At 45.3% G+C, this 24,197-nt stretch overlaps 2 protein-coding genes and 1 non-coding gene across 24 annotated transcripts in view; all 3 read left to right on the top strand.

Annotated features, from left to right (window-relative positions):
• Window positions 1-16,032, top strand: part of LOC100999017 (ubiquitin-associated protein 2-like) — a 55,626-nt gene extending 39,594 nt beyond the window's left edge. For 2 of the 22 annotated variants that reach the window (XM_021924176.2, XM_021924177.2), the window contains exons 18-27: window positions 243-315; window positions 1,633-1,828; window positions 1,916-2,004; window positions 3,557-3,610; window positions 4,531-4,612; window positions 5,484-5,701; window positions 6,184-6,289; window positions 11,020-11,087; window positions 13,291-13,485; window positions 15,408-16,032. In XM_021924176.2, coding sequence (XP_021779868.1) covers window positions 243-315; window positions 1,633-1,828; window positions 1,916-2,004; window positions 3,557-3,610; window positions 4,531-4,612; window positions 5,484-5,701; window positions 6,184-6,289; window positions 11,020-11,087; window positions 13,291-13,485; window positions 15,408-15,446 — 1,120 coding nt within the window. In that variant the 3' untranslated portion in view covers window positions 15,447-16,032. The other 20 variants (XM_021924146.2, XM_021924171.2, XM_021924183.2 and 17 more) reach the window with 18 other exon arrangements.
• Window positions 4,310-4,445, top strand: LOC116273206. The gene has a single exon (XR_004181651.1). It is a non-coding gene; the product is annotated as a small nucleolar RNA SNORA58 (small nucleolar RNA).
• A 497-nt stretch (window positions 16,033-16,529) lies between the features above and the next one.
• On the top strand, window positions 16,530-20,461 carry LOC116273205 (HCLS1-associated protein X-1-like). Its single transcript, XM_031662184.1, is given in 9 exon segments — window positions 16,530-17,015; window positions 17,165-17,288; window positions 17,842-18,104; window positions 18,280-18,386; window positions 18,388-18,468; window positions 19,499-19,550; window positions 19,703-19,809; window positions 19,962-20,052; window positions 20,198-20,461. Coding segments are annotated over 8 exon segments (840 nt in total). The 5' UTR covers window positions 16,530-17,015; window positions 17,165-17,235; the 3' UTR covers window positions 20,284-20,461.
• The last annotated feature ends 3,736 nt before the right edge of the window (window positions 20,462-24,197 follow it).

The raw sequence follows: 24,197 nt of genomic DNA on the forward strand, positions 1-24,197 counted from the left end.
TGACCTGAGAACTGTGGGAAGTGAAGACAGAGGAGGCTTGTTTTAATTTTCCCCTTTTCAACATCCACTTTTGCTTTAACTGCTGACTAGCCCTGGCTGGGCATTGTGCTTAACATATATATGATCTCAGACCTCCTTGGTGTCTCATATTATCTCTTATTTCCTTGTTATGTTCTTGACTGAAGCTCTAGGTCAGGTAACTATAGCACTATGGCTGATGGCAACCTCTTTTATTCTGACAGCACGTTATCAACGCAGCAGAATACCCTTTCATCATCAACATCATCTGGGCGCACTTCGACATCCACTCTTTTGGTAAGTGTGATGCAGAGAGGGATGTGTGGTTTTCTTACACTTAGAACTATCCAACCCTAAGATTGTCCCAAGAGAGAATTATTGAAAATTTCTTCATGAGTCGGCAAAATAATTGATTTGAGGTTGCAGGAAAACGAGTAAAGGGATGTTAGGAAGCCAAGAGAGGCAGAACAATCCCTAAACATTGAGCTCTGGGCCATTGCTAAAAGCCCTGAAAGTGACTTTCTGACTTTTTCCCCCTACTGAATATATAGTTGGGCTTTGTATGCTTTAATAAATTCTGGAAGAACATACCTTTCTAACTGGTAGGGCTGTTCTCTTTTCTTGGTCTTGGGTATGCCAAACATGAGTTCTGAAAAGAATCAGTGCAGGGCTGGATATTTTTGTGAAGGTAGATGCCAGTTGAGAGCTTTTGGTCCAAGAATCAATTTTGTTGTTTCGATTTGTAACAACTATTAATAGAATTAAGCTGAGCCTGTAAAGGGAAGGACCCATTTTGGACAAAAGTGTCAGATTTGCCAGAAGCCTGGGAGATATGAGGGCTAAGGCTCCTTTAGGAGTCTCTGTTCAAATACACAGTTTCAGGTTTAAAGTCAGAATTGTGGCCAGGCGCAGTGGCTCACCTCTGTAATCCCAACACTTTGGGAGGCCAAGGCAGGAGGATTTCTTGAGCCCAGGAGTTTGAGACCAACCTGAGCAATACAGTGAAACCTCATCCCCACACAAATTTTTTGAAGGTTGGCCAAGCCTGGTGGTACACTCATAGAGTCCTAGCTACTCGGGTGGCTGAAGTGGGAGGATTGTTTGAGCTCAGGAAGCCAAGGTTGCAGTGAGCCAGTATTGCACCACTGCACCCCAGCCTGGGCAACAGATGGGACCCTGTCTCAAAAAAAAAGTAAAATCAGAATTTTTGCTTTCTCCTAGTCCAAAAACTGGTCTCAACTAGTAAAGAAAAGTTGGGGAGAGAAAGCTGTAATGTATTTTTTACATCTCAACTCTCTCTGTTCCTTTATGAACCAATGTTAGTCTCTGAGGAATCTGTCTCCATTTGCGTTACTGTCTTTCTGAACAGGATGATGATGTGCAGTGAGTGTGTTACCATTCGAATGCCAGATGAGTCTTGAGGAATATGTAGCTGGAGATTATTTCTAACTACTTTAGCAGAGTGTACTTTGGTACCTTGCCTACTTGGTCTCTTTAATTAGGAAGTTGACATAATAATATATTCAGCAGGAGGGATTATCTTATCTTATTTTTCCTGACCTGTGACGCTGATCTCTTTTCTTCTTCTCTCTTCCACTGCTCCCCCTTTTGAAGCACACAAGTGTGGAGAGTGAGGCGAATCTCCATTCTTCCTCCAGCACTTTTTCCACCACATCCAGCACAGTCTCTGCACCTCCCCCAGTGGTCAGTGTCTCCTCCAGTCTCAATAGTGGCAGTAGCCTGGGCCTCAGCCTAGGCAGCAACTCCACTGTCACAGCCTCGACTCGAAGCTCAGTTGCTACGACTTCAGGTAGTCTTGCATAAGCAGATGGCATTCCTCTGGGATGGAAGAGGTAAGTAATTGTGTGATAGGATAAAAATGTAATTTCTCTTTTAGGAAAAGCTCCTCCCAACCTCCCTCCTGGGGTCCCGCCGTTGTTGCCTAATCCGTATATTATGGCTCCAGGGCTGTTACATGCCTACCCGGTAAGTGGGACTAAAGGATCTTCTTCAAAAGGTGAGGATGCTGTGGCTGCTCTTTTTATAGCTCTGGCTTCAGATGGACCCCTGTGAATACCAAAACTTGCACATACTCAAGCCCTGCAGTTGGCTCTGTGGAATCCATGTATATGGGTTTTGCATTCTGTAAATGTGACTGTATTTTTGATCTGTGTGTCTGGTTGGAAAAGATTCACGTATAAACAGCATGCAGTTCAAACCTGTGTTAAGGGTCAACTGTAATTAAAATATAAAATAAATGAGGAATTGCTACATGTAATCAAACTGGTTTTTAATCTTTGCAGTTTTGGGAAAAGTACTAATGGACTAAACTGAGGCCAACCCATCTATTGTGTATCTGCTCTGGTTTATGGTGCACACATGTATGCATGTGTGTGTGCACAATATGTATGTATATGTGTGATGAGAATATCTGCCCTGTTTGAAACACAACTTCTGGGCCTCAGAAGCCAAAGGCCAGAATGTTCATCTAGAATCCTTTTTAGTGTCTTAGATAATTATGACTATTATTTTATTTTCTGAGACAGATCTTGCTCTTTTACCCAGGCTAGAGTGCAGTGAAACAATCATAGCTAGCTCACTGCAGTCTTGAACTCTGGGCTCAAGCAATCCTCTCACCTCAGACTCCCCAAGTAGCTAAGACTACAGGTGTGCATCCCCATGCCTGGCTAAGTTTGAAAATTTTTTTTAGAGACAGGGTCTTCGTATGTTGCCTAGGCTGGTCTCAAAATCCCAGGCTCAGGTGGTCCTCCTGCCTCAGCCTCTCAAAGAACTGGGGTTATATATAGGCCTGAGCCACTACTGCTGGCCCTAAGAATTATTTTCTCTGATTTGATTAAATCTGTAACTCTTGAGTGTGTTTGCTGGTCTGGCCTGGTTAGAGGAAAGTTTCCTGACTCAATCTGGGGCTTTGAGAATAAGTGGGTGGCTGACAGTAGTAGTAGCTTTTTGCCCTAGTGTCTTCTTGACCTTCAAGTATTTGGTAGCTATTAAGATGAAGGGTATATGAAAAAGTTTTAAAAAAGATACCTGTTCCTGCCCTCAGAGACAAAGTCTAGATAAATATTATACTGCTGACACATCCAAATAACACAGTTACACATTTTTAATGTGTAGTCACTACCTTAAAACCCTGAAATTGGAGAAAAGTAAAATATTCTTTATGGAGGAGATTATTTTTAAGCCAGATTTTGAAGAGTATAAGAGACAGAGAGTTGTAGAATAGAGAGTAAAACTGGTTGTTCATGTATATTTTGTGTCTACTCTATTGGTATCAAGAAGCCAGCCTACTAGAATCGGTAGTATTTAGCTCAAGGAAAGCTTCAAGACCTTTCATGAATCATTTAATCTCTTTGTACTTTACTGCTTTTTCCTTAAATAAAATTGAAGGAAATAATCCATGTCCTGTTCTAACCCAGAATGAGGATGAATATTCTGTTGAATTAGCTTGTCTCTTGGCTCCTTAGTTTGCTAACATCATGACCAGTTCCTGTTATTGCTATATATCTGTATCTTTCAGCCACAAGTATATGGTTATGATGACTTGCAGATGCTTCAGACAAGATTTCCATTGGTGAGTATGTGGGATAGAGCTTTGGAAAATAAAGTAGTCTTAAAATTAGTGTTGGGAGAATTACCTCAGTCACAGACATAGCTCTTTCCCATCCCAGTCCTCCATACACTCTGATCTAAGGCATATTAGAATATAGGGATTTGGGGGAGGGTTTCCAATAGAAGATAACTTCTTTTTTTTTTTTTTTTTTAAAGACAGAGTCTCACTCTGTCTCTCAAGCTGGAGTGCAGTGGCGTCATCTTGGTTCATTGCAACCTCTGCCACCTGGGTCAAAGCCTCAGCCTCCCGAGTAGCTGGGATTAAAGGGGCCCGTCACCACCCCTGGCTAATTTTTTGTTTGTATTTTTAGTAGAGATGGGGTTTTGCCATCTTTGCCAGGCTGGTCTTGAATTCCTGACCTTGTGATCCACCTGCCTCTGCCTCCCTAAGTGCTGAGCTTACAGGCGTGAGCCGCCGCACCCAGCCTTTTTTCTTCTTTTTTTAAATCAGAGTTGTGGCATCTTAGTAAATGCCATTTAACCTAATCTATAACCTAGTAAAGTAATCTGGAGCACTCAGGGTGCTTTTTGTTTGTCCTAGTCACTTTCAATTACAGAATGATCTGTTTTCTCAGTAGAATAAGCTTGGTATAAACTGATAGGGATGACATCTAAAGTGCTGAAAATATTGGTCCTCATGGACTTTGACATATTCTCAAGTGGGCATACCCGTAGACCTTGCCTGACTGTGCTCATGGCCAGGCAAGGGGGACAGTGTATGCAAGAGTAATGTGGAGTTTGTGCTAACTCTAGGCAGCTTAATTAGTGACTGGATAAATTGCACAACTCTCACATTCTTCTGTTCTTTCCTCTGTGGAAATAATACTCATGCTGGGGAATGAGTGACATTGAATGTCTGCTCTTTTTTTCCCTCTTTTCTAGGATTACTACAGCATCCCATTTCCCACACCCACTACTCCGCTGACTGGGAGGGATGGTAGCCTGGCCAGCAACCCTTATTCTGGTAGGATTGGGATGGGACTAAATAAATAAAAAGGGAGATAGTGTTGGGATTGATGGCAGAAACCTGATTGGTAGCAAGAAGGAATGTGATAAATCAGGATTGGTAGATTCAAAATCCTGCTAAAGTTGGGCATGTCGTGGCTTTTCCTATTCATCCCACTTTCTGTTGTCTCCCTGTGATTTCTAGATGATATCTTAGCCAGGCATGGTAGCACACACCTGTAGTCTCAGCTACTTGGGAGGCCAAGGTGGGAGAATTGCTTGAGCCCAGGAGTTCAAGACCAGCCTGGGCAACATAGCAAGACGCCATCTCCAAAAAAGTGATATCTTGACTTAGTTTCAAGCCATTTGCTAGCTTTTTCCAGGAAGTACAGTGGTCGATGTGGTCTTCTCTGCTCATCTCTGCCCCTTTATGCTACTCACAGTGGCAATCTCACTGCCTTGCTAGGTCTGGGGCCTTCTTCTTTTACCTGACCTATCATTGTCCTCATTGACTTACCATTTTCCCTGATCCATCATTGTCTTTCAAGTCCAGCATGGGGTATTCCCCATGGAGGAGAAGAGGGGAGGGAAGAAGGGGGAAGATGAAAGAGAACACAAGTGGGCAGAGAAATTGTGCAGGTGCCTTATTCCAGGAGCCTGTCCCTGGCATAGCATTGCACAGTTATTCAACACTAGTCCTTGGCTTACAGCAACTGTGCTCAGTATATGCTGAGCAACACTAATTGGAGCCACTCAGAAATGTAATTCAAGGAATTGAACTTTAATAGTCTTTGAACAGGATCTCCTGGAATCATGTGAAACCAGAAGAGGTAATTCTGCATTGGTATTGGGGTGAAAGAGGCAGGTACATTTAGCCTCTCCTGTCACAGGTGACCTCACAAAGTTCGGCCGTGGGGATGCCTCCTCCCCAGCCCCGGCCACAACCTTGGCCCAACCCCAACAGAACCAGACGCAGACTCACCATACCACGCAGCAGACATTCCTGAACCCGGCGCTGCCTCCTGGCTACAGTTACACCAGCCTGCCATACTATACAGGGGTCCCGGGCCTCCCCAGCACCTTCCAGTATGGGCCTGCTGTGTTCCCTGTGAGTACCTGGCTTTGGTCACTCCTTGTGGTGAAGGATCCTAGCCCTGGACACTATTCTAGCTGCTTTTAAGGATCAATGACTTCAATAATGGATGAGGAGGAACAGTTTCCACCTCTGGTCTGTTTTTGGCCTGGTGCAGGGTGATGGGGGAATGGGGCTGGAATTGGTGGAATTAGGATAGGGATTGCCTAGTCTTAGAATTTGCCAAAGGGAGAATATGATACCATACAGCTTTGCTTCACTCAGATTCATTCATTCCCTGCTGCCATTGTCCCTTTTCCTTCCTCCAAACTACCAATTCTTGACTTCATTAGTAGATTCTAGAACGGTTAGTAAGGAGCTAATTTCACTAAGCAAGCTGTGGTCAAGCTGCATCAGGATAGTTAGCCATCTGAATGTCCAGTACCTGGAGCAGGACAAGTGGGACAGATGGTATTCTGCTGCCACGTCACTGCAAGTCTGGCCTTTTTGCTCTTTAGGTGGCTCCTACCTCTTCCAAGCAGCATGGTGTGAATGTCAGTGTGAATGCATCGGCCACCCCTTTCCAACAGCCGAGTGGATATGGGTCTCATGGATACAACACTGGTAAGCTGACCTTGTCCCTGGCTCGGTGGTATCTGTGGGGTGTTATTAGATAAATTTCAGGGAGGAAGACTTGGTGCTTAAGAAAATGGGGTTGGTGAGGGTATACCGCTGCCCCAGGTATGATTGTTAATACTTGGCTGACTTGGGTATCTGTGGGAGCAGCACCAGCAGAGGAGCTTGATACTAGGACATGTGTCCACTCTTTGTGACAGGAATGCCCAAGAGTATGTGTTGGCTTTTAGAATATGTTGGTTGGCCAAAAGTGTGGGTGGAAGTAGGGTAAGGAGCCCCAAGATTTTGCTGAAATGTCAGTGGAGGCAAGTGTTGATAATATGTATGGCACTGATAATACAAAAGGGGGTATATTCACTGAGTAGTAGCATTAAGTGGGTTCATAGCTAGCAGACTACGATAAGTTTGGCTTAAATCACTTTGTAGCACTACTTTTATGTGTCCTTTTTTATTCCCTAGCTAGAAGACCTAAACCATGGAGGAAAAGGAGTAGGCGTGACTATTACTCAATAAAGTGGGAACTGTACTGGGAGAGTTGGGCCTTTAGGTTCCTTCATTTGTATGGCTGGTCTCTTTGCAAAGTCCGTTTACATATGTGATGGCAGGAGGGAATTGTAGGAATCCTCTGGATGGGTACTTACCTAAAAGATACTCAGCCTCTCCCTTGCTTCCATACCTGACATCTGTGCTCTACTTTTGGAGGACAGGGAGCGAGAAGAAATCTTTGAATAATATAATTGTACTTTTTCAGCGACTTGTAGATGAATAGGGGAGGAGCAGGTTTCTGTGATTGCTTAGGATTGGGGATGGGGGTTGTCCTTCAAAGCTGTCAGCTCAGTTACAGTTTCATGGTGATCTGGATAGAGCAGCATGTGTTCTTCACCCTTATGTGGGCTCTGGGTGGGTCAGTTGCCCACAGTTTTCAATAATTGGGAACAGCACAGAAGGTAGTAAGGACTAGGAACTGATAGCCAGGTGGAGCTTTGAACTGTGCTTTATGAGTTAGAGTGGGTCATCAGTTAAATCCTGAGAAGCTCCATTGAGATTTAATACATAGACTCCTTGTGGCCACCCCTCTTATCGAGCAAGGTCCACCCTGAATCTTGGTGGGGAGGATTATAAGCTTTTTGACTTGGAGTGGTGGTCCCGTTCTGAGGACATTAGGTTGAAGTCTTAGTTGGACCAGGTTCACAAATTTTAAGAGTTAGGTGATTGATAATATAGGAGAATTGGCATACCTGATTCTAGAAATCCCAGCTTCTTGCCTCCCTTCAGAATTCAGAAACGTATTATATCAGCCCTTGAGAACCCCTAGTTCCCAACCCCACAAAGGGCTTTTGTCATTCCATTCATTTATTTTTATGTATTTGATTCCTTTTAGGAAGAAAATATCCACCCCCTTACAAGCATTTCTGGACGGCTGAGAGCTAATTTGGCCCAAGGCTGGGGGCTGTGTTTTGTGTGTGTGTATAAATTTGCACTGAAGTCTTGTTTCAGAAACCAGACCACTGAGGAGAGCCTGCTGAGCTGAGGCCATGGCCTGCGTGGCTTGGGGAAATGAGTTGGTGGATACCTTCTGGGCTTTTGAACTTGCCCCTCCCCCATTTCCCTCTCCCCCATGTGTCTGACCCTGTCTTACCCATTTCAAGTTCAAGCGGTGCAGCACCTTCGAAGCATCAATGCACACACCCGCTGTTGCTTTTGATTTCTGGAAGGCATGTAGTTTCAACTTGTAACAAAAATATTTGTAGTCTTCAATAAACTGTGGTATTTCTTTAGCTAACTCTGGCGTTCTTTCCGTGCATGTCTTTCTGGACACTAGGAACCAATGCTGTGCTATGAATGAAGGGTGGAGGGTGGCCTTTTTAATCAAACCCCAGCATAGCCAAAGAACTGTTAATTTTTCAGTATGGTAGTTTCATGAAGGTGGGGGGAGGGGAAATAGCCTCAGTTTCCTGCCTGTTGATTGGTTGGTAAAGGAAACTTTGTAGAAATCCCCAATTCTCTATGTTTATGTTGCTTCATTTTTCCATTTAGATCTTTCCTTTGCCTCTTACATAAGCAGTGGGGGAAAGGACAAAAAAGTTTGGAGTGTCATGTCATGGTGAAAGGCAAAAGAGATAGTGTTCAGAGCTGTTAGAGAAGTATCTTCCAAGGCTTAATTCCCACATCTATCTGGTTCCTAAAGGCCAAGTGGCTAAGATCTGATAAAGTCATTAGTGATCAGCTAGTTGATGACTCAGGCTCTGCGGAGACTATGCTATCCTGGAACATTGTTCTTAGTCCCTTGATGGCTTTTCAGAAATCTTGGATTATCAGTTTTGCATTTGCGGGTATAAGCTAAGGATGTGTGGGAGCGGTTTGGTCAGACATCTCCTTGACTGTGGAAATTCTAATTCCCTCCCAGTCCAGCTAGCATACAACATTAGCCCTTTGTTTATACAGTTAATGTGGACAGTGAGATCACCACCCTGGGTTAATTAGAAACCAAAGTATTCAGCTTTCCTTGTATTTGTTCCCAGCCCTTTGGAGTAATTTTGTTCTGTGGAGTGTGACCACCTTTCCCAGGGGCTGCCATGGTGGGAGAGAGAGATTCATGTTTCTCTGCCCTGCTGCCCACGTGATACTGGTATTGTCACTGTTTGGGGATAAGTAGGGGGTGTTGATGTTGGAAAGAAAGCAAGAGAACTCTGTAGTCTGAAGATCTTTCTAATAACTGGTAAGGGGTAGTGAAATCAGTACCCATTGTTTTCTAGGTCTCTAATACTATCATTGAGATTATTATGGCTACTACAGAGTATTATGGTTCCTGCATTCCCAGTCCCTTCAACCTCATATCCAAGATAAGGCCTCTGGACTAGAAGTTATTTTTAGCCTAAACTCTGGAAAGAATGAGATCAGGTAGGGGCACACTGGAGCTGAATTCCTCCCTACCACCCAGCTTGAACATCCAGTTAGTCATTTCTGCCATTCCTAGATATAGGCAGCCTAGCCTCACTGCAGAGAGTGACCAAATATGCTTTTTTTTTTTTTTTTTTTTTTTTTGCCTTTGCAGTAAATTGTCTCTTTTGGTTTGACTTAAAAATGTTCTACTTATATCCTGTTTATTCCACCTTTACTCTCAACTCTTCCACACAAACTATTAGCTTAAGCCTTTTCCATAGCTGAACCTTCTGTTCTTAAAAGTTATGACTGTTACCCAGTGATTTGCTAGATGGGCACCTCAGGTTTGAAAAGGGAACGGAAAAAATACCCATTAGCCCCTTAAGATATCGTTCCCTTCTTTTACTTCAGTGTCTTTAGACAGTTGATGCTTTGGAGATAAGGAAGTATTTTCTCTTGCTTGGTTTTCTGTAGTTCTGTTATTTTTCCTAGTTAGTGTTTGCCCCTCCCAGGAATTATCTGGACTTAGGATGTTGGGAAGTTTATCCAGATTAAGATACCACTTCAAAAGTGACTGTTCAAGATGGGCTTAACTTTGGAAGGCTGCCTTTGTCTGAGGCATTGGGAGGATTTGGGTTCTAGAGTTTGAATTGTGGGTGAATGGAGGATTCCTTATTTGTGATTTGGCCACTCTAGTACAGTGCTTCTAAAACACTTTTCCATCAGTGTTCCTGACAGCAGAGGAGAAGGAAATGTGTACCTCTGATGGGAAGGATCCAAGGGCATAGAAAGGCAAAGTTTTTCTGAAGCTTCGTTTTATTTTTATAAAAACTAATATATCTTTTTAAAATCATGCTTTATATTCCTAAATTACTTACTTTTCTTCAAATCTTTGTTTAAAAATGGAAAGTTTAAAAGATGTTAGATTATTTATTTCATGGCTTTTCCTATCTCCTTGACCCATTGCCTTATACCCCAGGTGATAGAGTATAGTATGAGTATTTGAGGAGTACAAATTAAAATGACATGTTGTACTACTCTGGTTTCTTTAAGGTTGTAGTGGTTAGTAGGGAGTTTTCAACAGGAAATATAAGAGTTGGGGTATGGGTTAGAACTTTATCTTACGGAGAAGCTGAAGTTGTATACTGAAAATGACGTGGTTTTTGTGTTCCACCTAGGCTATAGGAGATGGCCTACTCCTGTCTACCTATCCCTCGCCACCCCACTACACTTAGGCTTAAATTGTGTACATGGAAATTGATCTTGATGGCAGGCCTTTACATTAGATGCTCCAAGACTAAAGAAGCTGGACTGACTGAGCTGAGGCTATGAGAATGAGAGTGCCCTTGGGGATTAAAGTGAACTGCTCCTCTCGTACTTATGCAGTGGAGGCATGGATTTTGAGCCCAGAAATGTCACTTCAGGAAGAGAGAGGGCCAGACTGCCCGAGTCTCCAGGAATAAAACTGAGTGGAGTTTGGGTGGATTGATTTGAAATGGACATTAAAATTAAAAGTTTATTATATTCCTGCTAGACTTTGGCACAGAAGTGTTTTGAAACAGTATATGCTAGTGAGGTTTGGTCATATTCCCTTGCCCACCAAAAAAACAACCTCACTCTCTCATGTATACTCAACACACACCTGGAAAGGTCCAAAGAACCCTTACGGAGCTTTTGTTTCATAAACTCTTAACTCTCAGGACTGACGTGAAGCTGGAAAATCAACCAAAATTCCCTTGCATTGGTATAGCTAGAAAGGCTACAGATACCACCTCAGGAATAAGGGCCAGGTAGCTAGCTGAGCTAATCCTCCTGTCTGTTTCCTCCTCCCCCAGGTGTTTCAGTCACCTCCAGTAACACGGGCGTGCCAGATATCTCGGGTTCTGTGTACTCCAAAACCCAGGTAGGTGCCTGGCTCTGGACAGAAGTGGAAAAGAGATAGACATAGAAGAGGTGGAGTTGTAATGGTAGAAATACAGTGGACAAGAACAACCCTAGGAGAGGTGGCAGGAAACCCATCCTACTTTTTCTAAATGAAAGGTCTTCTCTAGACTTCACTTCCTCTAAGAAGTTAAAATTTAGCCCTCTGAGAAAAAAACAAGAGAAGTGTAATAGGAAGGTGAAGCGTGGCAAATTGTTTAATGTGTCATGTGATTTACTGTGCAACTCTCCTGGCCCCTTTTCCTACCTACTCCCAACCTTTTTCATGACTTTTCAAGAGAGTAAGTATGAGAGTGACAGGAAACTAGTTCATTCCATTCTTTGAGTAAATCTGTAACAGTGGGAGTGGGAAAGGAGACACCTAGTAACTAATGAAGCATTTGAGTGATCCACAGGTTTGTTATGTTGCTTTTATCCCCCATCACCATAAATACTTAAAGTTTGTTAGTAAGCACTGGGGGTCTGGGGCGGGGCACTTCATGAACAAGACCTTCAACACTTCAAATACCTCAGTATGTGTTTATTTCTTTTGAAATATCCATGGAGTTCTTTTTGTTTTTGTTTTTGAGACAGAGTCTTGCCCTGTCACCCAGGCTAGAGTGCAGTGGTGCAATCTCAGCTCTCTGTCAACTCCATCTCCCGGGTTCAAGCGATTCTCCTGCCTCAGCCTCCCGAGTAGCTGGGATTACAGGCGCCTGCCATCACGCCTGCTAATTTTTGTATTTTTTAATAGAGACGGGGTTTCACCATCTTGGCTAGGCTAGTCTTGAACTCCTGACCTCATGATCCACCTGCCTCGGCCTCCCAAAGTGCTGGGATTACAGGTGTGAGCCACCGCGCCCAGCGGAGTTACTATTTATTTATTATTATTATTTTTTAAAGGAATATTGGAAGGGGTAGGGACACTTGGTTTGCTTTTTTTTTTTCTTGGAGACAGTCTCAAGAAGTCACCCAGATTGGAGTGCAATGGTGGAATCTCAGCCTTCTGAGTAGCTGGGGCTATAGGTGTGTGCCACCAGGCCTAATTTTTGTATTTTTGTTTTTTGTTTGTTTTGTATTTTGTATTTTTGTTTTTTGGTAGATACAGGGTTTTGTCATGTTGCCCAGGCTCATCTTGAACTCCTGGGCTCAAGCAATCCACCCGCCTTAGCCTCCCAAAAGTGCTGGGGTTACAGGTGTGAGCCACCATGCCCAGCCTGGAGTTCTAAGTTCAAATTTCATGATGTTCAAATATGACATTCAGTTTTACAAAGTGCTTCCACATGTCATCCTCTTATTTAGTCTTTTTGTTTGTTTTTGGTTGTTTTTTTTTTTTTTTGAGACGGAGTTTCACTCTTGTTTCCCAGGCTAGAGTGCAATGGCGTGATCTTGGCTCACCACAACCTCCACCTCCCGGGTTCAAGCGATTCTCCTGCCTCAGCCTCCCGAGTAACTGGGGTTACAGGCATGTGCTACCATGCCTGGCTAATTTTGTATTTTTAGTAGAGACCGGGTTTCTCCATGTTGGTCAGGCTGGTCTCAAACTCCTAACCTCAGGTGACCCGCCCGCCTTGGCCTCCCAAAATGCTGGGATTACAGGCGTGAGCCACTGTGCCCAGCCTTTTTTTTTTTTTTTTTTCTTCAGATGGAGTCTCCCTCTGTCTCCCAGGCGGTAGTGCAGTGGCACAGTCTTGACTCATTGCAACCTCTGCCTCCCAGGTTCAAGTGATCCTCCTGCCTCAGACTCCCAAGTAGCTGGGATTTACAGGTACCCGCTACCACGCCTGGCTAATTTTTGTATTTTTAGTAGAGATGGGGTTTCACCATATTGGCCAGGCTGGTCTCGAACTCTGTGTGATCCGGCCATCTCGGCCTCCCAAAGTGCTGGTATTACAGGTGTGAGCCATCGTGCCCAGCCTATTTGATCTTTACAACAGGTTTGTAGTGTCCCTGTTTTGTATCTGACGAAACTGAGGCTAAGAGGTTGAGTAGTTTGCCTAGGTTCACACAGTTATTAAATAAGAGCAGAGCTGAGACTGAGACCTGAATATGTGATTTCAAGTGTACTGTGCCTTCTGTGACACCATGCTGCTTTCTGAGGGTCAGGGAGCTTGAGCTCAGGAAAATCCCAAGATTGGTTTGCTGATCCCTTTTACTCTGTCTCCTCCTGGCCTCCTGGATAGCAGTCCTTTGAGAAACAAGGTTTTCATTCCGGTACTCCTGCTGCTTCCTTCAACTTGCCTTCAGCCCTAGGAAGTGGGGGCCCCATCAATCCGGCCACAGCTGCTGCCTACCCACCTGCCCCCTTTATGCACATTCTGACCCCCCATCAGCAGCCGCACTCTCAGATCCTTCACCATCACCTGCAGCAGGATGGCCAGGTAATAGCCCTTCCCCCTCTCTCCTTTCCCTTCCTCTTCCTATCCCTTAAAACTGCCTTCCCTTTCCTTTTCTTACCCTTCCTCACCACCACCTTCACCCAATCCCTCCCCAGCGCCAGTCATGGGCACACAGCACATACAGACACAAGCGCACATAACACGAGCGGCCGGCAAAGGATATCTCAGAGAAGGGGCCAGATTGAAACCTTTTTTGCCCAATTCCTTTGGTGCCCTTCTCCTCCTGTGCCACAGTTGTCCTTATCCCATCAGACCTGGGTCACACCTCCCCTCTTTCCTCTCCCAGCCTTCCCTCTTCCCTGACATTTTAGCTTTCCCTTCTAATGGTGGAGTTCTATTGTCAAAGTTTGTCCCTTTATTTTCCATATATCCTGGTTCTGCCTCAGCTACCATATTTGCAGATGATTCTCTGTTGCCAGCGCCAGCAGGAGGAGCAGGTAATGAAATTGAATGATCATATGCTTGAACCCACTCCTTTTCAGTCCCCATTTCACCTTCACAGCCTCAGGGAACTTGAAAAGACTGCGCGGTCACAAATCGGGATACACAAACACAAACACCTTGCTGAGCTCTCTGGCCTCCCCTTCCTCTCTCCTTCTCCCCTCCCCAACACCCTCTTTATCTTTGTACCCTTCCCCAACTGTGGAAAACATTTGGTTACCAGAATGGAAAAGATTATTGGGGCAGCATCTGCAGCCTGAGGCCTCAGACTGCCTCTCGTACCTGCCTGAAATGGGCTCACAGATGTGATGTGTGGTAGGGGTGGGGATCTGTGGGGCAATGCAAGTGGCCTCTTGAGAGCTCCATTATAGGTGGCTGGAGCTGGAATAAGGACTTCCTTCCTCTCAAAGACAGCTTTCCAAATTGAGGCATTCATGGGGATCAATGGAAATGAAATTGCCTCGTGATCACTCATCTCCAAGAGCAGGGGAGAGAAGGGGTAGTAGGAGAAGGTAGAATTGAAAATGAGTAGAACTAACTCACTACCTTATCTCCAAAGGTATCTTGCCCTCTTCATCTTTTCCCTATTTAAAAGTCAAAAATGCCTTCCTGCTTGTAAGAAAGGGGCTTTAGCAGCTATGCAGACTAAATTTTCTATGGTTTTAATAGTAGTGAGGGGAATGGGAGAGCAAGACAGTTTGCACATCTCCACCTGAAGATGTTACAAATTTGTACCACTAACTAGACACCTTTTTCCTCCCCATCATCCTCCCATTCCCCTGCAGACGGGCAGCGGGCAACGTAGCCAGACCAGCTCCATCCCGCAGAAGCCCCAGACCAACAAGTCTGCCTACAACAGCTACAGCTGGGGGGCCAACTGAGGCCCTGACCCTCTTCTCCCGGTCCCATCTTCTGAGAGGGCTTCTCAGCCTGGAAACTATGGAAACAACATCAAAGAGAAAGGAATGTGGGGGGTTTCCGCTGCCCCCCACCCCCAGCGGCCCACCCCATGCCTCAGCTTCATGTCTGTCCCATTCCTATACCATCCCCACCCTGTTGTATGTATTATAGGATTTGTATTTTCTCCTTTTTTTTCCCCCCTTCCATTCCTTCTCCCCTCTTGCATTCAAGATTATGAAACTTTGCTATGGGCCCTGCCCTTCCTTTGCTTCCTCCTGTTCACCCTGGTGGTGTACGGATGAGGTGGGGAGGTGGGACCCCCAAATATATATCAGCCCAACAGCCCTAAGTCTCCTCCTTTATTATTAGGAAAACAACAACAACAAACAAAAAAAAAATGGCGTCATGAATATGAACAGCATTGTCAGATGAATTAGTTGAAGTGTTTTTTTTTTTTTTTTTTTTTTTTGTACTGTGTCCTCAAATTTAATGGATTAATGTGTCTTGTATATATAAAAAGAAAACCTCTACCTTCAGCCTCTGCCTATTCTTGCTCCGTCTAGGACATCCTCAATTTCGTCGATGACCAGCTTGGTGAATAAGTATTACTGTACCAACGGGGCCTCCTCTAGCAGGCCCCTGAAGGCAGTGGAATAAAATGAAATCTTCGCCCTTTAAGAACTCCTGACCTTAATGTGGTAGTAGTATCTTGTCCTTGAGGGGATTTCCTTCCCTTCACCCCTAAGACTTTCACAACCTGTTGACTGGAAAGAACCACCACAAATCTTCATTTCCTCCAGAAACTGCTACATCTACAGCCGATTTCAGGCAGTAAAGGGAGAGGGATAGAGGAGATTGGGTGGAAAATGGAGAGGATCAAGAAGGAGCTGAGACCATTTCAAAGGAAAAAAATGGCTTTATAGAGTTTTAAGTTATGACTTAAATGGGTCCAGGTAAATAAACTAAAAAGAAGTAAAGGCAACATGTATCGTCTGACAGAACTAAATCTTGGAGTAGGGTGACGGATAAAAGACTACATACTGGGTACAGTGTACACTGCTCGGGTGATGGGTGCACTAAAGTCGCAGAAATCACTAAAGAACTCATCCATGTAACCAAACACCACCTGTACCCCAAAAACGAAATAAAAAAACCAAAACCTTGGGGCACATTCCCCCTAGGAATGGACTACTGTAGTAGTTGCTTCTTGGGTGCTTTTCTGTGACATAGCTATACCCAATTCTTTGAAAAAGAATCTAGAGCCAAGTCTGGCTTGGGGATGGGGTACAGGGAGAGGCAGGTTTCGGATAGGCTTTGAAAATCGATACAACAGTAAACAAAATGAGGCCAGTCGCTTTGGGAGGCCAAGGTGGGCAGATCACCTGAGGTCGGGAGTTCGAGACCAGCCTGGTCAACATGGTGAAACCCCGTCTCTACAAAAAATACAAAAGTAGCCGGGCAGGGTGGCATATGACTGTAATCCCAGCTACTCAGGAGGCTGAGGCAGGAGAGAACCTGGGAGGCGAAGGTTGCAGTGAGCCGAGATGGTGCCACTGCACTCCAGCCTGGGAGACATGAGAGAAAAATTTGTCTCAAAAAAAAAAAAAAAAAAGATACCAAAGGGATACTTTTTTATCGCCCCCAATTTGTTCCTTCTCAGGACACAACTAGTTTCCCTTCCCTTACAAATCCTTTGTCTTGCTGGTTGCAGAGCCTGCTTAGATAAAAGAATCCTATATGGTTATAACAAACTCCCTAGTAGCTAGAGAGGTGGAGGAAGTTAAGTCCATGCGTCTCTTATGTCTTGATCTCTTCTCTGGGGAATTCAATACTAGAAAGAGCTTGGAAAAGCATTTTGTTCATCCCTCTAACAGCAGACGTCACCCAGGTCAGTCAAAAGGAACGCCCGAGTAAGAGGCGAGGTGGCTTCTGCTGTTAGGCTGGCCAGCCCCGGGGGTGGGGAGGTTGAGGGATGCCATCAAGCCGGTTCATCTGTGCGGCTGGGCTGCCCTCTGGCGGCTTTATGCGGGTGCCATCCAGAGTCAAACCCTCGAAATCGCTTTTCGGACTGAGTTGTCTCCAGAAAGAAGAACAGGTTTAGGAGGAAGGCGGTCATAGGAAACTGAAAGTGCGTCACGCTCACTCCCGTCACGGAAACTGGTCTCTAAAAGGTGGGGTAAAGGTAAAGCCTTTCAAATTTGAGGAAGACTTTCCGTCCCGCCTCCCTTGCATGTCCGGCTTACAGTCGTTTACGACAGTGTCAGGATCGCGGGCTTGCTTTCCGGTAGCGTGGGCTGACGCCTCGCTCAATTTCCCACAGGGCTGCGCAGGTTTGCCCCTTCTGCGAATGGTCCACTGGAGGGGTTCAAAGGTTCGCGTCCCAATACGGGAATGAGCCTCTTTGATCTCTTCCGGGGCTTTTTCGGCTTTCCTGGACCTCGGAGGTGAGAGTAGGTCCGGCTTGGACAAGGGTGGGGGTCGTCTGAGGGGAGCTTGACCCCTACGTCTTATTTTTTGGAAAAGCATCCTCTGTCCCACTCCTTCAACTCCTGTAGAGAGGACAGAAGTCGCAACATTGAATACTCACCCCGCCACAGTAACCAAGGCGGTCGTTAAGAGGAGAAACAGCAAACTAAGCCTTTCTCCAACCTGGGGTGATGCAACAGGGACCCGGGCGGGGAAGACAATGGGGGTCGGGAGAATAGGACAGTGAGCAAGTGAGCAGGACCTTGGGAGAGAGGGGAGGGACTCTGGGGGAAAGTGTAAGAAGGGAGCTGCGAGCTGTCTGACTTTGATAAAAAAAAAAAAAAAAAAAAAAAAAGGAAGAAAGAAAGAACTGTCAGCCATTGTATTAATGTTTTGATGCGGCAACCAGTCCTCCGACCCTCTCCCCAGCTTCCCAGACCCCTTGCTCTTGTCCCACTTTGCCACCCATGAGTTGATTTTATGGCTTAAATCGTGCTGACATCTTGGTGGCCAATCTGCCTCCACTCTCAGCCACAGAGATCCCTTTTTTGGAGGGATGACTCGAGATGAAGATGATGATGAGGAAGAAGAGGAAGAAGGGGGTTCATGGGGCCGTGGGAACCCAAGGTTCCATAGTCCTCAGCACCCCCCTGAGGAATTTGGCTTCGGCTTCAGCTTCAGCCCAGGAGGAGGGATACGTTTCCACGATAACTTCGGCTTTGATGACCTAGTACGAGATTTCAATAGCATCTTCAGCGATATGGGGGCCTGGACCTTGCCTTCCCATCCTCCTGGTGTGTGGCTTTCCCTGAGGGACAACCTGCGGTTTCTAGTGGGTTGGTGGGTGAAATAAAGAGCCTGCAGGGAGTAGCTGGGGGATGGGAAGTGTGAGAAGACTGATGATTTCAGGGAGATTTATAGAGCCCAAGTCCTTTCCCACCCCAGCAAACACCTGCCACCTTTCTGCAGAACTCCCAGGTCCTGAGTCAGAGACACCTGGTGAGAGACTGCGGGAGGGACAGACACTTCGGGACTCAATGCTTAAGTATCCAGATAGTCACCAGCCCAGGATCTTTGGGGGGGGTCTTGGAGAGTGATGGAAGAAGTGAATCCCCCAAACCAGCACCAGACTGGGGCTCCCAGAGACCATTTCATAGGGTGAGTATCCCATCGGGTCCTAAAGTGAGAGCTTGTGAGAGACCACTAATAAAGTGCAAAGACTGGCCAGGCGCGGTGGCTAACGCCTGTAATCCCAGCACTTTGGGAGGCCGAGGGTGGATCACCTGAGGTCAGGAGTTCGAGACTAGCCTGGTCAACATGGTGAAACCATGTCTCTACTAAAAATACAGAAAATTAGCCGGGCGTGGTGGTGGGCACCTGTAATCCCAGCTACTCGGGAGGCTGAGGCAGGAGAATTGGTTGAACCCAGGAGGTGGAGACTCATGTCAAAAAAAAAAAAAAAAGTACAAAGATTGCACTTTTTTTTTTTTTTTTTGAGACCCAGCCTTGCTCTGTTACCCAGGCTGTGGTGCAGTGGCACAATCTCAGCTCACTGCAACCTCCAATTCCCAGATTCAAGTGATTCTCCTACCTCAGCCTCCTGAGTAGCTGGGATTACAGTCACCTGCCAAACGCCCGACTAATTTTTGTATTTTTAGTAAAGGCGGTGTTTCACCATATTGGCCAGGCTGCTTTCGAGCTCCTGACCTCAGGTGGTCCACCCACCTTGGCCTCCCAAAGTGCTGGAATTACAGGTGTGAGCCAACATGCCTGGCCAAAGATTGCAATTCTTGTTTGAATCTGATAGCCTTGGGCTGGAATCCTAAGCCCTCCATTTAGTGTTTTCTGTTTTCTCTATTAAGCTTGTGGGATTTTCTTTGGGGGGGAGATGGGTGTTCTGTTTCTTAAAAAAAAAAAAAAACAATAAACCATCACTGGTCCAGATAATTCTTGGATAAGGCAGGATTGTGCACAGAGTATAGGCATATATCAGTTCAGGAAGTCTTTCTGGTAGAAGGATACATAAAACATCCAGGAAGGAGGAAGGAGTGTATAAATAAAGCTATTCTGAATGGAATTATCTCCCCGGGGGCAGGGAGTTTTGGAGCTCAGGATTAGTTTGAGGTCTATGACCTTTCAAATTTCAGATTAGAAGATGTCTTTTCACTTACTATGGTTTCTTCTGCAGTTTGATGACATATGGCCTGTGGACCCCCATCCTAGAACCAGAGAGGACAATGGTAAGTCTGGAGGAAGGGGAAGTTTATCAGCCTTTTGTTATTCTTCTGAAGTTCTGTCCATTTTCCCTCCCTGAAGTTTCTTCCTGTACACTTGTCTCCTTTTTTCCCTTGGACTCTTTCTCTCCTGCTTCTTCATCTCTCTGCTCTTCCAGATCTTGATTCCCAGGTTTCCCAGGAGGGTCTTGGCCCGGTTCTACAGCCCCAGCCCAAATCCTATTTCAAGAGCATCTCTGTAACCAAGATCACTAAACCAGATGGGGTGAGTTGAAAGAAAGAGGTAAAGGAAATTGTGGCCAGGGAATGAATGCCCTGAAACAGGAATCTCTGTAAATAAACAGGGATCTCTGTAAAGAAACTGCTGAGCGTTATCTTTAGTGATGTGAGGAATATGGTGGGGACTTCTCCTTGTAGATAGTGGAGGAGCGCCGGACTGTGGTGGACAGTGAGGGCCGGACAGAGACTACAGTAACCCGACACGAAGCAGAGAGCAGTCCTAGGGGTGGTAAGTTAAAAGACAAAGGGGTTCATCTCAAGATTCCTTGGGGAAGGGAACTCTTACTCTTCTACCCTTGAATATTATTTCTCTCCTTTGCTTCTGCCTGGTCTCTTTCATTTAGCCTATTTGTGTGTATGACTTTCTTCCTTAGATCCAGAATCACCAAGACCTCCAGCCCTGGATGATGCCTTCTCCATCCTGGACTTATTCCTAGGACGTTGGTTCCGGTCCCGGTAGCCTTGTTAACCCTCAGAGGCCTTCAGAGTCCTTTCCACCTTTCACCCATTGCCCACCATTAATAAGCTTAGCTTCTCCTTTTGCCACCTCAGGGGCTTGGATATGTGGAATAGTGAATTGGGGGCATGTCAGTTTGTCACTCACCCAAACTGACCAATAAAACTTTTATTTATGCTAATTATTTGTCTTGGTTTTGTCAAGGCTATTTCAGTTTCTAGAACCATCCAACACTTCCGAAATTATCTTGGTCCTCTACCTTCTCCTTATTCCTTAACTTTTTATTCTACATCTAAAACCTGAGTAGAAAATGATTTTTCTTTCTCAAGCAAGAAATAAATTTAAAAAGAAAAAAAAGAGGCCAGGTTTGGTGGCTCACACCTGTAATCCCAGCACTTTGGGAGGCTGAGACAGGCAGATCACCTGAGGTCAGGAGTTGAAGACCAGCCTGGCCAACGTGGTGAAACTCCGTCTCTACTAAAAATACAGAAATTAGCTGGGCATGGTGGCGGGTGCCTGTAATCCCATGCTGAGGCAGTAGAATCACTTGAACCCAGGAGGCAGAGGTTGCAGTGAGCCGAGACCGTGCCATCGCACTCCAGCGTAGGCAACAAGAGCAAAATTCCATCTCAAAAAAAAAAAAGAAAAGAAAAATGATTTTTCTTACTGAGGAGATAACTAGAAATAATTTCAGGAAAACTTCTAGAATTTCTAGAAAGGGATACATCAGATTCCCAAAAAAGGGTGTGGGTGTGGAAGTGTGGATCACTGACTGGAGAGGTCATGAAGTAACTGAGGAAGTACATGGGTAAATTTTCCTTACTTTACTGGCCTTAAAAAAATTGTTATGTGGCTGGGCGTGGTGGCTCACGCCTGTAATCCCAGCACTTTGGGAGGCCGAGGCAGATGGATCATGTGAAGTCTGGAGTTCGAGATCAGCCTGACCAATATGGTGAAACCCCGTCCCTACTAAAAATACAAAAATTAGCCAGGTATGGTGGCACATGTTTGTCATTCCAGCTTCTTGGGAGGCTGAGGTAGGAGAATTGCTGGAACTCAGGAGGCGGAGGTTGCAGTGAGCTGTGATCATGCCATTGCACTCCAGCTTGTGCAAAAAGAGCAAAACTCCATCTCAAAAAAAAAATTATTATGTATGTTAGAGAAAATACACCTGGCACAAATGTTACTAGGTCCTTTTTTCTTTTTGAGGCAGGGTCTCATACAGGCTAGAGTGTAGGGGAGTAATGTTGGTTCACTGTAGCCTCGACTTGGGCCTAATACTTCCACCTCAGCCTCCTGAGTAGCTGGGACTACAGGCATACACCAGCATGCCTAGCTAATTATTTTTTCTTTTTTTTGGTTTTTTATTTATTTACTTTTTGTATTTTTTGCAGAGACGGAGTTTTGCCGTGTTGCCCAGGCTTCCTTTTCTCATTATAAAAGTTTTTAATCCAGTGTGTTAGACTGCACATATCATCCCAGCTACTTGGGAGGCTGAGATAGGAGGATTACTTGAGCCCAGGAGGTGGAGGTAACATAGCAAGATCCTATCTCTAAAATATATATAGAGATTTATATGTGTAACATAAATATTATATAGATTTATATGCATAATATATAATACAAATATATAATATATATTATATATGATTGCATATATATTATATATGATTACATATATATGATTATATATAATATATAATATTTGTATATAATATATAAATATATAATATATATTTATAAATATACAATATATATTTATAAATATATAATGTGACAAATATATAATATGATATTTGTATATAAAATATATATATAATATATTTATACATTTTTTATATATATATATTTTTGAGACTCTTTGTCTCTCTCTGTCACCGGGCTGGAATGCAGTGGTGCGATCTCAGCTCACTGCAACCTCTGCCTCCCGAGTTCAAGCGATTCTCCTGCCTGAGCCTCCTGAGTAGCTGGGACGACAGGCATGTGCCACCATGTCCAGCTAACTTTTGTATTTTTAGTGAAGACGGGGTTTCACCATGTTGGCCAGGCTGGTCTCGATCTCTTGACCTCGTGATCCACCTGCCTCAGCCTCCCAAAGTGCTGGGATTACAGGCGTGAGCCACTGCACCCAGCAAAATTTTTTTTTTTTTTTTTGAGACGGAGTCTCGCTCTGTTGCCCAGGCTGGAGTGCAGTGGCCGGATCTCAGCTCACTGCAAGCTCTGGCTCCTGGGTTTATGCCATTCTCCTGCCTCAGCCTCCCGAGTAGCTGGGACTACAGGCGCCCGCCACCTCGCCCGGCTGGTTTTTTGTGTTTTTTAGTAAAGATAGGGTTTCACCATGTTAGCCAGGATGGTCTTGATCTCCTGACCTCGTGATCCACCCGTCTTGGCCTCCCAAAGTGCTGGGATTACAGGCTTGAGCCACCACGCCCAGCCCAAAATATTTTTTAAAAATTAGCTAAGCAGGCTGGGCATCATTGCTCACGCCTATAATCCCAGCACTTTGGGAGGCTGAGGTGGGCAGATCACTTGAGGTCAGGAGTTCAAGCAAGCCAGGCACTGTGGTTCACATTTATAATCTCAACACTTTGGGAGGCCAAGGTGGGCAGATCACTTGACATCAGGAGTTCGAGACCAGCCTGGCCAACATGGTGAAACCCCAACTCTACTAAAAATAAAAAAAGTTAGCTTAGTGGGGTGGTGCACACTTGTAATCCCAGCTACTTAGGAGGCTGAGGCAGGAGGATCACTTGAATCCAGGAGGCGGAGGTTGCAGTGAGCCGAGATTGTGCTGCTGTCCTCCAGCCTGGGTGACAAAGCGAGACTCCATCTCAAAAAACATAAATAAATTAGCTGAGCATGGTGGCCCACATCTGTAGTCTCAGCTATTCAGGAGGCTAAAACAGGAGGATCTCTGGAGGCTGGAGTTCGAGGCTGCCATGATCTATGATCACACCACTGCATTCTAGCCTGGACTACAGAGTGAGACCCGATCACAACAACAACAAAAGCTTTTAGCTGGTCGCGGTGGCTCAAGCCTGTAATCCCAGCACTTTGGGAGGCCGAGGCGGGTGGATCATGAGGTCAAGAGATCGAGACCATCCTGGCTAACATGGTGAAACCCCGTCTCTACTAAAAATACAAAAAACTAGCCGGGCGTGGTGGCAGGCGCCTGTAGTCCCAGCTACTCGGAGGCTGAGGCGAGAGAATGGCGTGAACCCAGGAGGCGGAGCTTGTAGTGAGCTGAGATCGCGCCACTGCACTCCAGCCTGGGCGACACAGGGAGACTCCATCTCAAAAAAAAAAAAAAAAAGCTTTTAGTACTATGGTTAAGAGGGCAAATCTGAGGCCAGTCACAGTGGCTCACACCTGTAATCTCAACACTTTGGGAAGCTGAGTGGGGAGGAACAATTGAGACCAGCCTGGGCAACATAGGAAAACCCTGTCTCTACAAAAAAATTTAAAAATTAGTTGGGCATGGTGGTGCATGCCTGTAGTCCCAGCTACTCAGGAGTCTGAGAGGGGACGATGTCGAGCCCAGGAGGTCAAGGATGCAGTGAGCCATGACCATGCCACTGCACTCCAGCCTGGGCAACAGAGTGACACTCTCTCTCAAAATAAAAAGGCCAAGCATGGTGGCTCACGCCTGTAATCCCAGTACTTTGGGAGGCTGAAACAGGCAGATAACTTGCTGTCTCTACTAAAAATACAAAAATTAGCCAGGCATGGTAGTACAGGCCTGCAATCTCAGCTACTTGGGAGGCTGAGGCATGAGAATCACTTGAACCCGGGAGGCAGAGGTTGCAGTGAGCCGAGATTGCACCATACACTCCAGCCTGGGTAATAGAGCAAGACGCCGTCTCAAAATATTAAAAAAAAAGCCGGGCGCGGTGGCTCACGCCTGTAATCCCAGCACT

This window comes from Papio anubis, unplaced genomic scaffold, assembly GCF_008728515.1.
Source record: "Papio anubis isolate 15944 unplaced genomic scaffold, Panubis1.0 scaffold466, whole genome shotgun sequence".
NCBI lineage: Eukaryota > Metazoa > Chordata > Mammalia > Primates > Cercopithecidae > Papio > Papio anubis.